This window comes from Zootoca vivipara, chromosome 13, assembly GCF_965207765.1.
Source record: "Zootoca vivipara chromosome 13, rZooViv2.hap1.1, whole genome shotgun sequence".
Lineage (NCBI taxonomy): Eukaryota > Metazoa > Chordata > Lepidosauria > Squamata > Lacertidae > Zootoca > Zootoca vivipara.
Window position 1 is genome coordinate 39,100,006 of NC_142596.1, and position 16,845 is coordinate 39,116,850.

Consider the following 16,845-nt stretch of genomic DNA (forward strand, 5'->3'; position numbering starts at 1 on the left):
ACACGAAAGCTCATACCAATGCTAAACTTAGTTGGTCTCTAGGGTGCTACTGGAAGGAAATTTTATATAAATTAGACATAATTGGGGGAAAAAACTTACTTTCCTCATTTGTGCACGATCTAGTCTCGCTATGGCTTGGGAAACCGTGAGCAGTTTCCATTTCATCCACGGTCATTGCATACAGTTCAGAGCTGTAATAAACAAGCAAAGACAGCACAATTCAATCCAAGGAAGACAACATCATGGGATTATATATATATATATATATATATATATATATATATATATATATACACAATAGATTTAAGGAAGGGACAATAGTTCAGAGGTAGGACATATGATTTGTATGCAAAAGATCTCAGGTTTGATCTCTGGCATACCCAGTTTTAATAAAAACTAATTTGAAAACAAGGATGGGAAAGAGTGAACTAGGATGGTGGCAGCATTGTGGTTGCACTGGTGGAATTTCCAAGCCAGCATTTGGAGTGGAGACCAGAAACATGTTGCGTCAGGGCATCCATTAATTAATTTTCCAAAGTTTTCTAGCCTTCACTGGGGGGGGGGAACCATATAGAACGCAACTGCAGATATTTGCATGGGAAAGAAAAAAGGTTTTCCGAAAATTATCATTCAGATCCTAGAATATGAGGGCATGGCCATTAACGGTGGTCTTTACCTGAAATAAACCATCTCCATAGATTCTTCGGGAGTGTTCAGAAACACCTTAACCTCTTTCCCCTTTTTCACTTGGATCCCTCCATCAAGGCTGGCTGATGACCTTAATCCACTTGACCAGCTCAAGCCAGTTTTCCCCAGAGTTCCCACAGTTCCCATCTGGGCAGAAATCTGAAAGACAGCACTACCAAGAAGCACAGGGAGAAACGGGTTGCATGGTCAAGAGCGACATCTTTGTTTTAGGGCTGCATCTGCCCGCTATCCCCTCCTCCCAACGTGGGGGAAATCACCCTGTGAGGACCGAGTATGCTCAGCGAGCACAGTGTGCTGAAAAAGGAAGAGGAGAAATGGAATGGCGTTTCTGAGACCCTGAAAAGAAGCACGGCCCCACTTTTAATGTATGATAGCAGAATGGATAGAGTTAGCTCCTTGTTTGTGAGAACAGGGGTGTTTTCATCTCTGAAATCCTAGAGGATATGCCCTCCAGCGGTTTTGGGACTACAACTCCCATGATCCCTAGCTAACAGGACCAGCGGTCAGGGATGATGGAGACTGTAGTCCAAAACATCTGGAGGGCCGAAGTTTCGGGATGCCTGAGTTAGTAGTTGGTAGTACCACATTCTGCCTCTGGACATTACCAAAGACAGCCATGTATATCAACAGGTAAAATCAAGTGTCAGGGACTGGCTGGAGGCAGAGGAGTGGTGAGAGGCAGCAGCTGGGGAACCCCCGAAGGAAAAAGGTTGGGAGCCAGGGGATTGGTGGTGGGACGGCGATGAGCGGTCAGAGGGAGAAGAGGGAGCAGACTGGGAGAAGGAGGTGTTGGAAGCAGAAGAGGTACCAGGGTTTAGTAAGCAGGAAGAGGCTGGGGCAGAGAGCAGTCCAGAATCAGAGGCGGAAGCAGAGGCTGGAGAGGAGGAGGGCCAAAAGGCAGTGATGAGGCAGGCTGCTGAAGACGCAAGGGGGTCTTGCTCTCCTGCTGTGACCAGCTACCCTCCCCCCTGGTCTCCCAGCACCAGAAAAGGCATGAAGAGGGAGGAGCAGAGACAGACAAGGCGACAGAATCTCAGATTGCTTGAGGGGGACCCAGGGGAGGAGGAGACTTAGGGAAATGTGGGAAGGTGGGGAGTGTACTTACAGGGGTGAGATCTACCCTAGGGGATGAGTTGCTTTGCCTCCTGAGCTGCCTTGTTTCTTTGAATGAAAAGTTAACTTCACCGCTGCTGTTTGCGTTATAGCTGCCTGCCCCTGAAACCCACTGCTGGCATCAAGACAGAGGAAATCAAAGTGGTCCCCAAGCCTTTTACAGAGCTTGATCACGGGTCTGCTTCAAAAGCTCCTCGCCAAAAAGGAGAGCTTTAAAGGCAGGTGCATACCTTGGCTTGATATAGCCATTGACGAAAAAATTGCTCCGTTGTCTAAAGTCCATATTGCCTTGGGTTGCTGCACTGACTGCTGCTGAGGCATTTAAAGCCAGGAGGATGGGCAAACCCGAGATTGCTGGGAACAGCAGTTCCTCTGTGGCCAAACTCAACCTCTTATTGAACTGGACTTCTTGACCCTGTTGGAAATGGTTACATAAAAACATAAAATGGTAGTGCAATAATATCCATGATGGCTAAGCGCTTGTTTGTTGGCACAATTACCATCGCCGGTGCTGGCACCGTACAACAGCAAGCCAACAAATTCTTTGGGCCCTACGGGACTATAGTTACATAGACCAGGCATGGGCAAACTCAGCCCTCCAGATGTTTTGGGACTACAACTCCCATCACCCCTAGCTAACAGGATCAGTGGTCAGGGATGATGGGAGTTGTAGTCCCAAAACATCTGGAGGGCCGAGTTTGTGTATGCCTGACATAGACATTTATCACTCACCTTTCCTTCATTTTTTAATAATAATTTTAATTGATTTTATACACTAATAACAAACAAACAAACAAACACATAACACACACTTTTTTTTAACCATTCATTACATTATCCTTTTCAATGTAAGGGGACTTCTCTCATTCTCCCCCTCTGAGCTACATTGTCCATTTTTTACATTCAGCAGGTTTATCTTCTAAAACCATAAATTATTATTTTTTTAATCTTACCCTTCTATCCTAAATAAAATTTCTGTTATAGTGCTTAAAGCCTATACTCTGCTTGCTTAAAGGTTAATTATATCTTGCAATATTTCTTTAAATAGTCTCCAAATTTCTTCCAATCTTCTTCAACCTTCTCCTCCTTCTAGTCGCGGATCCTTCCGGTCATCTCGGTGAGTTCCATATAGTCCATCATCTTTATCTGCCAGTCATTGATTGTGGCCATTTCTTGAGATTTCCAAAATTTAGCTATTAGTCTAGCTGTAGTTGTGGCATACAGAAAGAATGTACAATCTTTTTTTTTTGGATCTCATCTCCAACTATTCCAAGCAAAAAGGCCTCTAGTTTTTTTTTACAAAGGTATTCTTGAACACCCTTTTTAATTCATTATTATTTTTTCCCCAGAACTCTTTTTTTTCTGGGGCAGGTCCACCACACGCTCACCTTTCCTTCAAGGCAGCATGCATGGCTCTTCAACTAGTGGTGCTGTCAGAGCAGGATATGGGGGGGGGAGATGTCCAGGCCCCACACAGCAAAATGGCAGGTAGGTTCCCAAATGCAGCAAGGTGGCCTTACTACATTCTGACATTATCTAAAGAACCCCTCCCCACCAAAAGACCATCAAGTCCAGAATATAAAGTTCCCTAACCACGTGCTCTGTCCCCCTCTCATTGCGTTTTTAAAACTATCCTGTGAGGTAGGCTACACAGAGAGTATTACTGACCCCGTTCCACTGGGTCATTAGGCTGAGTGGGGATTCAAATCTGGGCTTTTCTGTTTCCAGTATGGACACTCAAACCCAGGTTCGCATAACCTCTTGCCCTCCAGTTGTTATCGGGCTTCAACTCCCACCATCTCTGACAGAAGCGCTGGTTCTAGGGGGGCTGAGGCACTGTGGGCCCCCTCAGTAGGTATTTTTCAGGGGGCCTGGTCTCCCGATTGTTGGAGCAACATCAGGATGTTGTGTGACACCGTGTGTGCAACATTGCAAACTTGCACGATGTGACGTTGGGCCGCCTCAATGCGCTTCAGAAAATGGCGCCTCTATTCTCTGAGCATATAGGCTATGCTGGATGGAGCTGGTGGGAGCTGGAGTAAAACATCAATGAAAGCACCAGGCCCCCACTGGCCTGCTCCGACCATTCATGATTCCCTTACCTTTAGCAGTTTTACCACTAGTTCCGCAAGGTTCAGGTAATAGAGTTTTGCTTGACTTCTCAGATCCCCACAGTCCAAAACAGCAAGCTCATTCCCAAAGATTTTTATGCTCAGACTACATTTTGGTTTCTTCTTCTTTCCTATCCTTTTGGTGAACTGATGCAGAAGGAAAGAGAAAGTGGGGAGAGAGGGGGAGAGGTGTGTGTGAAGCAACTACTTCAAATTGTGGTAGAAAGTAGTTCTCAAACGAAACCCCAAGGGGATAATAATTGGTATGCAAAGTGCCTCAGAATGAGGATTCCATGTCAGGGCTGAGCCAAAGGCAACTATCAGGAGGGAGCAATGAATTGGAACAAGCTAAAAACACGCCTGTTAGGAAGAGCCCCTGCTAGCTGCATTGCCTCAGTCCAAGGATGACTGAGGACTCCAGCTCAGAAAGCCTAGTGCAGGCACATCCAACAGGTAGATCACTGGACATCTATGGTAGATCACTGGTAGATCACTGGCTCCCCCCAAAGAAGCTCAACAACTTTGGCTCCCCTTTAAAAAGCTCAACATTTGGACTTCCGGTCTGCCGCGCTGGCTAAAGAAGACGCAGGGACTGCGAGCTCCGCAGTCCCCGGCATCGCGGAGGGGGGGGAATTCCGCGGGGCGCGCGGATTCCCCACAAGAACCTCGGGTAGAGCGTCCCGAGGGCTTAGAGACCAGCGGGCTCCGTTTTTTCGGCGATTCCTCTGCTGCCCGGAGACACAGTAGAGTCTCCGAGAGTCAGCGGAGTTGGAGTTGCGGGAGCCATTTTGGTCGACATCGTTACCTCCGGAGAAGCGAAGCCCCGAGTCTTCTACCGGGCAGCGGCAGATTCTCCCAAGAAAATAAAAGACTTTTATAAAGTAAGTGAAATCTTCATTGGGACTTTTTGGACTTTAAAATTAACAATCGGGAAAATCAGGAGAGATTCAAAAACGGGAGTCGATCTCTTCCTAATGGGCAATTAAGAGGCGCATTAAATATTCCAAAGCCGAAAAAGAGACTTTGTTCCTAGCACTCGAAAGAAACAAAAATTTTGTACTCCTTCACAAACCCCGGTGCCGATACCTCCTGAGGAACAGTATGTGCGCAAAGGGGAAAATTTGACAGCTGTCAAAGCTGTCAAAATTGTTAAAAGACAAGGAAAATTCATATAAATTTGTTGAAAGTTCAATCGGCTGTAAGATTATATTAAAAGAGAGGTATCTGGAATTAAGAAATGTTCTAGTGTTGGAAAATTAAAGACAATGGAAAGAGCAGACAAGATGGAGGAAAGCGTGAGTGAATGGAAATTTCCAGTGTACTCTGCCTCCTAATCTCCTGCCAGTCTGTGGTTAGAAGGAATGAAAACAATGTATTCACCAAGCTTCCAAGAGACAGTTTTGAACTATTTAGAGATTCTGAAGGACATCCACAGGACACTGCAACACTCCAGTCTAACATGTTCAGAGACTTCGGTTCAAGAACAGGACTTAGAAGACAATGTGGAAAGCCTATCTGAGAGTAAAGAACAAGAAGTGGATTTTACAAAAACTGAGGTGGATTATAAAAAATGTGACTTGGAGGAAGAAGAACAAGGACTTGAAAAGGAAAATGACAGCTGTCAAGAACAACAAAATGGATCACAGATTCAAGAAAAGAAGGCTCCTGGAGGGACTAAAAATTGGGCATGGCAAATTGAGGAAAAGGAAAGGCAGAGGGAGGGGAGGTCAGAGGCCTGGATTTGGAAGTGGGAAAGAATGGGTGTGGGGTGAAAAATTTTAGTTAAAAAGTATTTTGGTGATTGATTAACGGTTTCTGAAATCTTGGCTTGTTAAAGGACTGCTGATCCGGGGGGGGGGGGGGAGAGACACCGGGAGGAGAAAGGAGAGTGAATAGATATAAAAATTTATTTTTCTGGAGGGGAGTAGAAGAATGGCTTGGGAAACAATTTCTGGATTTATAGCAACATGTTTGTGTTCAGATAAGTGTCTGGATGGAGGGCCGCCTTCCCCCCTCTCTTTGCTCAGAAGCACCTGGTGGCAGAAGGTGCTCTGGGGGGTGGAGAGGAGGGGGTGGAGGGAAGCCCAGACACAAAAATGGAACCTTTGAAGTGCTGCGCCTAGCAGGCTCCTCTTGTGGCAGAGGGGGACTTGTGGGGAGGCAGCATGAAGAAGGAGGAGGAATAAGTTAATATTATAAGGATAAGATTTGGAATTGGAGTAGAAAATCCGCCACAATTAATTAGAGAAGTTAGGAAAACCAGGAAGAAGAGATTTGAGGAAGTCACAATTATAATGTGAAGAAAATAAGAATGGGGAATTTTAAAATTTTTATTTGTTTTTTTCTTTGTAGTTGTAGTTTTTCTTTTTTATAGGTATTGTGTTTTTGTTTTCTTTAAGGTTTGTGTAAAAGGAGCAGCTGAGGGGAAACCAATCCCCAGAGCCCCTCCTTCCCTGTCCTTTCAGTGGCAGGGAGGGGATGAGGGGGGGAGGGGGAGGTCAAACCCAGCCTTACAATGGACCTCTCTGATTCTCAACGCCCACGGGTACTACTGGTGGCAGAAGTGGACTCGTGGGGGGAGGGAAATTGGAGGGACAGAACATGTATTGTGTGTTTTTTCTGTTTCGTTTCTATAAAAAACCAATAAAAATTATTATAAAAATAAATAAATAAAAAGCTCAACATTTTCACCCTGCACCCCCCAAAAATGTGGCTTTCCTCCTCCATTGACCTGAACCCCCCAAAAGGGGGTAAATCACTGCCAATTTTTAACTCTGTGAGTAGATCGCAGTCTCTTGGGAGTTGGCCACCCCTGGTTTAGTACAACCAGAGTCTCCCTTGTTTTCTCAGAGTAAACAACTGCTAAATCAGGCTGTGGCCTTTGATATGAAGAACTTCCTCTCCACAAGGGCAGACAAAGCCCTAGAGACAAAGCTAAGAAGGCTCAGTCTGAGAAGGAGTGTTGCTTAAGCAATATCTGAAGCATACTCCCATAACGTCCGACCGCCCCCCCCCCAAAGTGCTCACTAATGGTTCCTTTTTTGAATTATGGTGCTGGAGGAGACTCTTAAGAGTCCCATGGACTGCAAGAAGATCAAACCTATCCATTCTGAAGGAAATCAGCCCTGAGTGCTCACTGGAAGGACAGATCGTGAAGCTGAGGCTCCAATACTTTGGCCACCTTATGAAAAGAGAAGACTCCCTGGAAAAGACCCTGATGTTGGGAAAGATGGAGGGCACTAGGAGAAGGGGACGACAGAGGACGAGATGGTAGGACAGTGTTCTCGAAGCTATGAACATAAGTCTGACCAAACTGTGGGAGGCAGTGGAAGACAAGAGTGCCTGGTGTGCTCTGGTCCATGGGGTCACGAAGAGTCGGACACGACTAAACGACAAAACAACAACAACAATGGTTCCTTGTCATCCTCAAAAAAGGTGAGATGCCACAGGATTCTGTTCTGGGCCTGTTGTTATTCAATGTCTTTATGAAGGATGAAGGAATTGAGGGGATGCTCATCAAATTTACAGAGGACACCAAACTGGGAAGGGTAGATAATGCTGCAGAAGGCAGAATCGGGATTCAAGATTAACAGATTGGAGAACTGGACCCAAGCTAACAAAATGAATTTCAATAGGGACAAATATAAGGTTCTGCACTTAGGCACATCTTAAGTTACCTTTTTGGCTAACTCACTCATCTTATTGTACTGCCCACTTGGGCACTTCTGTTTTTCCTTCCTTGCGCTGGGCTTTTTTTCTTTAGACGATGGATCATTTCTCTCAAATGTTGGTTTATTCGGAGAAGTCTTATGTCCCGTCTCAATGGGAGGTTCTGTCTTGTGGAATATTCCCTTGGCATCTTCAGCTGGATGGAGGCCAAATAACTTTTGCACGATATCTTCCATGTTCCCTAACCGTATGCCAATCTAAGAAATGACAGACAGTATTTAGAAGGCCCATTGGTAAGAACATCCCTGTACTTTAGCACAAAAGGAAATGCAGTATAGCTTACTGGGTGATCCTGGTCCAGTTATTTCTCTCCTAATACAGGCAACTCCCTTTTTGTGTGGGGTTGCATTCTGGGCATTTGCACATGTTGGCGGAGTGTTCATAAGCCCGCCCTGCCCTGTTACACCCCATTATGTCCTGCCCCTGTTATGCCCTCTTCTGGGTCCAAAACGAATGCATCAGTGGTCCCACATCAATTGAACACATACAAAATGGTTGCTGCCTGTACATATTTTCCTAAGGGTGTCGTCATGCTGCAGTTCACATGGCCAACAGCAGATGGTGCTATGAATTACATTGGGATTACAAACTGGGCTCTCACAGCTGCTGGTCCATCACAGCAGCATTGGACGGTGGGGAGGAGGGAACTGGAGATGTTTAAACAGATGAATTTTCCTTTTTGACCAACCACTTATTTGCAAATGTTTTACTGATGTTTTAAATTCTGTTTTATGTATAATTGTCTGATTTTATTTATATTCGGATATATTTTATGGAAGTGCAAATTGCGAACATTTAAATATGTCAATAAAAACAAACTATAGTTAAATCCTATTCATGCAAACTGTCCACAGAATTTAGCTATCAGTATGTTTCAGAGGGGAACTTGCCTCCAGGAGATTGATAGCCCGTCCCAGTGCATGGATGGTCAAGTTCATCGCTATTGAGCGTGGGATGAAAGACGCTGGTGAAAAGATGAGTTGGGCCTCGATGTTTGTGGTTGCAGCTGCTGAAAAGTGAAAATGTCAAGACATCTGGTCAGTCAAAAGTTTTGTCACAGTTTGGTTGAGGTGATTGGCTGTACCCATGAACTGTCCCATTACCAGGCTGCAGAGTGCCTTTCGTTTCTTCATTTGCTGGCTTGGGATAGCTCAGTTGGTAGAGCATGAGAATCTTAATCTCAGGGTCATGGGTTTGAGCCCCAAGTTGGGTGAAAGATTCCTGCATTGCAGGGGGTTGGACTACATGACCCTTGAGGTCCTTCCATACAAATTTATGACTGGACCTAATGGTCAGGGGTACCTTTACCTTTTTATATTGGTTTTAGGTTGTACCATTAACAACAACAACATTGTACACTGCTTAGAAATGTTTTTAAAATATGAATGGGTTTATCAATACTCATAAATAAATGAATGCATGAGTTAAATAAATGAATGAATTAAATTAAATTAAGAAATGAGAATAATAGTGTCTGTACATTTTGCCCTATATCTTAGGTTCTATAAATGCTAGAAACCTACTACCGGTATTTTTCAAAATGAAAGCTGAGGATCCAGAGATTATGGTTCATCCAAATGTTTGTGGTCTGATCTATAAAGTTAAAATTGAAGGAGTCATTTATCACTCATTCATTGTGAAGTCCATAAGGTACAGATGTTTATAAACCTACCTGAGTGGAAGGTAACATCTGAATATGAAGAAAACTTCCATGTCTCCCCCTCAAATTCTTTGTCAACGATGTCATTAGGAAGAGAATTTTTAAGATGTTGCTTCAGTGGGTCATCTGTTTCCAGAAGTTCAGAGAGGTGACGCCAGACAAACGAACCCACTTAAAATCAAATTAGAGACAGGTATAAACCTAAAGAATAGGTGGGTTTGGAAAGACATAAGCAAAACCTGCAATGTATTCTCAGATCCTAATAAGAGTTAGGAAACCAGGAAGCTGCTGAATCATTATACTGAATCATGCCATTGTTTCATCCAGCTTAGTACAGTGCTGCCTTGGTTCCCAAACTGAATCCGTTCCGGAAGTCTGTTCCAAAACTAAAGTGTTCTAAAACCAAGGCGTGCTTTCCCATAGAAAGTAATGCAAAATGGATTAATCCGTTCCAGACTTTTAAGAACAACCCCTTAAACAGCAATTTAACATGATTTTCACTATCTAACGAGACCATTGATCCATAAAACGAAAGCAATAATCAATGTACTGTACTATAAAATAAATAAGATAGTATTGTAGATGATAAAAAATAAAATTAATTTTTTTCCTTACGTGCACTGATGATATGCGTGGCTTTTATCCATTTCTACAGCCACACACACACACAATCAATCAATCAATCAATCAATCAGTAGCTGGACTGGGTTCCACACAGCCACAAAAACAAGTCACAAAAATGAAGTCACAAGCCACAGTCACAAGTCAGTCCCATAAAACGAAAAACAAGTCACAGTCAAAAATCGAAAAAGCCACACAAACAAAAACTCAAAAAATAACAGAAAGAAAAACTCCTGTGTTGTGTGGGTGCTCGGGACTCAACAGCTGAAATACTCAACAGGAAGCCTCTGATTAGCAGCGGAAGGCTCAATTTACAAACGGAACACACTCAACATGTTCAGCTTCCAAGGCAAAGTTCACAACCGAAACACCTACGTCCGGGTTTGCAGTGTTCTATTTCCAAGTTGTTCATAAACTAAGCTGTTCTAAATTGAAGGTATCACTGTATGGCATTGAACCTGCAACCTTCCGCATGCAAAGCAGGTGCCCGACCCACTGAGCCATGGCCCTTCCCTCTCCTTTTGAAGGTTCCACTTCACCCTCCTCCAGGGAGGCCACTTCATATGCTTCCTCTTTCCATTTTTATTCTCCAATGGACTCTCAACATTCAATGGCTACTGGGCATGCTCAGCCCTCATTGGGCTGCTGCTTCCCCCGCCGCCCAGGGGTGGGCTTATTATTTTTTTATTACTTTTGCAAACCTCAGAGTTACTCTGGCCACACCAATACCTTCATTTTGTTCTTTATTAGTTCCAGCTAGACTACGTATCTATTAGTACTCACCACCTGAGTTTTCTATTAGGTGTAGTAATCAAGATCCAAACTTCACCATCAACCTGGAGATCAGGGGCCAGCAGTACGAGCTGTTGTGATCAGTGGATTACTGGATGCATGAGACCATCTGTGCCTCTGTCATTTTTTTCACCTCCTCCATCTGACCTTGCACACTCAGAGCTTACCCTCTCTGCCACCCTGCTTCTGTTGGAGCGTTGCTAATTCATTTAATTATGTACAGTGGTACCTTGGTTCTTGAACTTCATCCGTTCCAGGGGTCCATTAGACTCCCAAAACCATTCAAAAATCAAGGTGCGGCTTCTGATTGGCTGCAGGAGCTTCCTGCACTCAATCAGAAGCCACGGAAACTGTGTTGGATGTCCAGCTTCCGAAAAATGTTTGCAAACCGCAACACTTGCTTCTGGGTTTGTGGCTGGTTTGTTTAGGAGGCAAGCCATTCGGGAACCAAGGTACCACTGTATTTCCTTGTCACTACAACTCTGGGCCAGCAAGGAGAGCGTCAGTACAAGAAGCTTGGGAAACAGACAGGAACCCTCACCCACATGCCCCCTCATTTTCAATAGAGTACATAAGAAAAACCCTCCCCAGAATTCCCTAGGGTAGCTGTGACCAGGATGAGGCTCAATATTTCAATGGTTGCACTTTACCTTGGCTGGATTTCTCCTCCTGCAAAGTCCATTTAACTTGGTGAAATAATTCTTCACTTGGACATTTCATGGCCATGAGATAAGAAGCTATTCGTATTTCTACATCCTCATTGTAGGCTTGATACAGACGGACTAATGCGGCATGCTAAAAAAGAAGCAAGCGAGCAAAAGAAACAGTTCAGTTCCTCTGGGAAAGGACCTTCTCTGTGGCAGCTCCTAAGTTTGGTGAATGCTGAAGATGAACCTCTATACCTTGGCCTTCGACACCTGAGATGTGTGCATTTTAGGACCCGCCTGTTAGGTTTTTCCTTTAAGACTGATGTGGTCAATGGTGCTACACAGAGATGTGTGTTTGTAACCTTGTTCTGAATGATAGCACACCTGTGAGCTTTTGGTAATTTGAATAATTGAAGGTAGAGTTTGCTTACTGTCATGTGATTGGGTAATTGACTATTTTGAATTCAGTATTTAAGCTACCCAAATGGTTCATGGGTGGTGGTGGTGATGTATTGTGAAATGAGAGGAATGGAGTAGAGGAGTGTGGTGTATATAATTGTAAATAAAAGCAAGCAAAGATACTGAAGACGACCTTGTTATTTCGTCGACCCTGCTGCTGTTGCCACTTGGTTGGTGTGTATTTTGCCCAACACCTACCACCATCCCTCTTAACTTGTTGCCCCAACCTGGTTCTCAGCCACATTGCGTACATCTTACTTTATCATGATACAGAGGCCAAAAATAGCACAGGAAAGCCAACTGCATGCCACCTACGTTGGCTGCACAAGGAACACGTCGGAAGGCCTCTATGGCAGCCAGTCGGATTTCTGTCGGGTTGCTTTTCAGCATCGCACAGGAACTCAGGATGGGCACAAGGCGTGCTGCTGCAAGCCCCGCATTTCCAATTGCTTTTAAAATTAGTTCCACCTGGAAATTCAAAATGAAGTTGAAATAAAGTGCCTTCTTTTCAAAAATCATTTATCTCCCCCTCTCTTTCCCTAAGCAGACCAGAACACTGCACAGCTAAAAACTGTTATGGTAAACCACAGGTTCCCCAATTTCAATTAGCTACAGTTTAATTGTACACCTGAACCCTAAACTGTGTGTAATCTTGCCTACAGTTTATTGAAACAAGCCAGCTTCATAAACCATGGTTTGAAGTTGGCTTCTTTCCAACAAACCATAGTTAAAATTAACCAGAGTTTGTTGGGTTTGGGTGATGCTGCAAGCAGCAGTTAAAAATGTAAGGGGAAACCTTGAAAATCCTCCTGGCAGAGATGCTGGAGGATGAGTGGAAGAAGGAAGAACATGAGCCCTGTAGGAGGCCATGGCTTATCATGGCTGCTATCCAAAACTGAACTTCAAAACCTGAATATTCATCTATTTTCAATAGGTGACATTTCAGTTCCACTAAAGGCTGAACAAGACATGCTGATATAGTGAAAACAGAACCTGATCTTTCAAGTTGCCTTGGAACCACCTACCTGGCTGATACCTACTGACTCATGCAAGGTACATTTTCTTCCCAGGTGTCCCTCCAGAATCCTCATAATGCCCCCAACGGCAGGCTCATGGTCACAGTCATTTCTCATGGAGCAGAAGTGATTTACCAGGGCAGTTATTCCTAAAAAGGCACTCTGTCTCCTTCGTGGTAACTGTAGCACAGGCTGGAAATACACATAAGCACAGGTTTGTTATTACAGTAATTCAGGGGTGGGCAGACTTCAGGCTTGTGAAAAGAAATCTACTTTAATTCAAAACTCAAGGTCCACCAACTGGATCTAGGTATGAAATAATAGCTCAGGGAATGGGACGTAGAATGAAGGAAGATGGTGCTTCACACCTAGCTCAAGAATTTCATTATGGAAGGACTCACAGGTCCACTGTTCCATCACACAAATATCCACTCCTGTTTTCTCCCCAAACCTGTCTTCATCTCAGCAGCTGAATCTGTTATTGCTGTTAAGCAATTGGGAGTGAGAACCTTTTGGCGACCCATCGCAAATCACACAGACTACCTTCAGCTAGGAATGGCGGAAGCTGTCCTTTTCGGCTTTCTCTTCACTTCTCATTTTTCAAAGCTTGAGAGTTCAGTTCCCCACATTTCCACAGCAGTTTGTATGTTAAAAAAAATCCTCATGAAAATTCACCAGCATTTTAGTGCAAATTTCTTGTAATATACACACTTTTGCACGGGATTTTGCCTCTAATCTACACATTTTTGCAAAATGCTTCCCCCAATACAATCCTTTGTTGTATGCTGCTTTCACTAATGTGTGCATTTCTATGCACACCTTACAGAAGGATATGCATTTCTGTAGATAGGTCTAAGGGTGACTCCCTACAGGGAGCCAGCCCCCATCATCCTAACGTCCACCTCGCCAAGCACAGGGAGCAGCAGTGAGTCTGAAGCAGCCAGGGGGGAGGGGAAGGACTCGGAGGGAGAGAGAAATCAGCGTGCGGAATGATGGGAAAGCTCAGGGAAGGAGAGACGCAGGCAAGGCCTCCAGGATGCTGGAAAGCCCTTACACCGCCTTGACCGGGAGGAGGCTGAGAGGGCATCGCTCCTTCCGGCGCAAGAGTTAAGGAGAGCACCGTGACGCAGGTTTGGGGTGCCCCGACTACTTTGCTGGCATAGGAACAGACGTACGCCATTGCCGGATTCTGATTCGGAATGAGAGGTCATGTTTTAAGCTGTCCCTGCGCTGTAAATACCTTTGCACAATAAAAGTCTTTAAAGACAAACTGGACTCAAGCGGAGTTACTCTAGAGTAGCCACGACGACCCTCTGACAATAGGATATAGCTGTAGAAATGCACTTCAAAATTTGGAGAAGTGTGAATTTCAAAAGATGGCTTCGTTTTGGTTTGCATATTGTTTCAGAATGTGCAAATTAGGGAGGTTCACCTTTAAATGTGAAGGTGGATTTGGTTTCTTCCCCATCCCTACACTTGCACCTTTTATAAGGTGCCGTGAACATCTATGTCAATCCATCCTGACAACCAACTGATGGGAACTGCAACAAAATGTTGCGGGGCAAAGTGCTGCTCTTCAGAACTCCAGCCAAGTATGAATTAAATGCAAACATAACTATCTTTCTTCCCCATCTCTCTCTTCAGTTCTCCACCCCAATTCCAAGACCATAGCCAAGGGTGTATGCCCCATTCCATACATATGCATACGGTGCTTCTACAGAAATAGGGACGATTCACAGAATTGTAGAGTTGGAAGGGGTCACAAGGGTCATCGAGTCAAACCCCCTGCAATGCAGGAATCTTTCACCCAAAGTAGGGCTCAAACCTGCAACCCTGGGATTAAGAGTCTCATGCTCTGCAGACTGAGCTATCCAATTTGACTCAGCTAAATTTCACTTCAGTGCTTACAGCCAGAGCATCAATCATGCCTGCAGTAGGCTCAGGGATGAAGGAGAGGGACCAAAGGAACGATTCCATCTTGTCCTCATCTACTTCTTCAGAGATGATCATCTCTTTCATCAGGACCACACAGGCTTCGGTGGCACAGGAGGGGAGAGCGTCCACTAGAGGTTGCCTGAAAAGAACCCAAAAAGAAAAGCACATCTGGTTGGACCCAAGAGGAACGTAGAAAGTTGCCTTATAATGAGTCCCCACCACTGGTCTATCTAGATCAGTACTGCCCACACGGACTGGCAGCAGCTCTCCAGGGTTTCATGCAAGCGTTTCTACCAGCCCTACTTGGAGCTACTAGGGATTGAACCTGGAGCTTTTGCAGATGCTCTACGACTGAGCTACAGAATAGTCAGGATGGAAATAAATATATAGTTTTGAAGTAGCTGCTTTTGTTGCTAGTTGCAGAAACATTGGGTTGCATTCAATTAACTTTTAACCAGAGAAGACACATTGAGATTAATGGACCTAAGAACATCACAAGCCTTAATTCCAATGGGTTTACCCTGAATAAAAGTTAGTTGAACACACCCTATTGGCTGTTAACGTCTTCCAGAAGTCTCTAAGGTGGGTGGGTCCCACAGAATGATCATGGTTCTTCCTTGAGAATGTCACAACTCTTGCTGCTGCTGTTCTTCAACCACTCCTTCACAGCTTGCATGTTGAGTGGCTGAATAATTTTCTAGGCCAATTTCCAGCAACCTAGTGTAGTCCACAAACATCTGGAGGGCAAGCCCCGTCCCCCCTGACCATTCGTCCTGTTGACTGGAGCTGATGGGAGTTGCAGTCCGGAAGATCACCAGGGTCTTGATGGCTGTGTAAATCACATGCAGATCTGTGTCCCTTCTTAGAACTTCTTTTTGGCAATGGATAAGTGGCTGCCTCAGGCAACGCAAAATACTAAATACACAGGGGTGGTACGAGTTGTAGTCCAATACAACCTAAGGGCACTAGGGACAGACAGCCTGGGTGAAATAATAATAATAATAATAATAATAATAATAATAATAATAATAATAATAAATTATTTATACCCCGCCCATCTGGCTGGGTTTTCCCAGCCACTCTGGGCGGCTTCCAACAGGATATTAAAATAATTGATTAAATATTAAAAGCTTCCCTAAACAGGGCTGCCTTCAGATGTCCTCTAAAAGGCTGGTAGTTGTTTTTCTCTTTGACATCTGGTGGGAGGGCATTCCACAGGGTGGGAGCCACTACCGAGAAGGCCCTCTGCCTGGTTCCCTGCAACTTGGCTTCTCGCAACGAGGGAACCGCCAGAAGGCCCTCGGCGCTGGACCTCAGTGTCTGGGCAGAACGATGGGGGTAGAGACGCTCCTTCAGGTATACTGTGAAAGGGGCAGAAAAGCTCTTGGAGTTCAGAGCTGGCAAATCTACAGAGACCAACCTGCCATTTTGAAGCTCTCTTACCAGTTGCCTTGACACTTCGATGAAGACCCCTGCCACAGGCTCAGCAAGGCACCAGCAGAGAGAAGCCGAAGCTTAAACACCAATGCCATGAATAGGTTGGCAGACTAGAAGGAAAGGAGGACAGAAATTTGGTTCACATGTCTTATCAGCTGAACTGGTTGTCTTCAGCTCCAAAAACCATCACCAAAGCTTTTAGGATCTCTGCTGGAGACGATTGCATGGACTTTCTTTACAATAATTTTATTTGGTTTTACAAATTAAAGGTTACACTCCAAGTCTTAAGTAATAAAAAGGTAAGTAAACAAAGATTCACCCGAATCGCTGGACTTCCTCCCACGCTTTCGTGGGTTCCATCTCTAGTCCTTTTCCGCTGCATATTTTAAGTCACTCCAATTTTTTAAGTATCCCAGATAACCCTAGTTCTTGTTATACTACAAGGGTTATTCAGACCCTGCAAAATAGTTCAACTGTTTACAGTGATCTCCAAGGTGAATTATGAATCCCCCCCCATCTTGCATGGATTTTCATCTTGCCTGAGTTGGAGGGGCATAGCTTTTGATAGACCGAGTTGTTGTTTTGCTACTAGTATGCATCCAGTTATATGAGGTTGT

The 16,845-nt window shown here is 44.5% G+C and overlaps 1 protein-coding gene across 1 annotated transcript in view; it reads right to left on the reverse strand.

The window, feature by feature from the left end:
- APOLTP (apolipoprotein lipid transfer particle homolog) overlaps positions 1-16,326 on the reverse strand; it is an 85,014-nt gene extending 68,688 nt beyond the window's left edge. Inside the window, exons 1-12 of the mRNA XM_088656560.1 lie at positions 16,235-16,326; positions 14,765-14,930; positions 12,866-13,048; positions 12,156-12,308; positions 11,385-11,529; positions 9,334-9,492; positions 8,552-8,670; positions 7,610-7,858; positions 3,924-4,079; positions 2,052-2,236; positions 677-859; positions 100-191 (exon numbers count right to left, since the gene is read on the reverse strand). Of these exons, the coding sequence (XP_088512686.1) occupies positions 100-191; positions 677-859; positions 2,052-2,236; positions 3,924-4,079; positions 7,610-7,858; positions 8,552-8,670; positions 9,334-9,492; positions 11,385-11,529; positions 12,156-12,308; positions 12,866-13,048; positions 14,765-14,930; positions 16,235-16,323 (1,879 nt within the window). The 5' untranslated portion in view covers positions 16,324-16,326. The remainder of the gene's footprint in view (positions 1-99; positions 192-676; positions 860-2,051; positions 2,237-3,923; positions 4,080-7,609; positions 7,859-8,551; positions 8,671-9,333; positions 9,493-11,384; positions 11,530-12,155; positions 12,309-12,865; positions 13,049-14,764; positions 14,931-16,234) is intronic.
- Between the last annotated feature and the right edge of the window lie 519 nt (positions 16,327-16,845).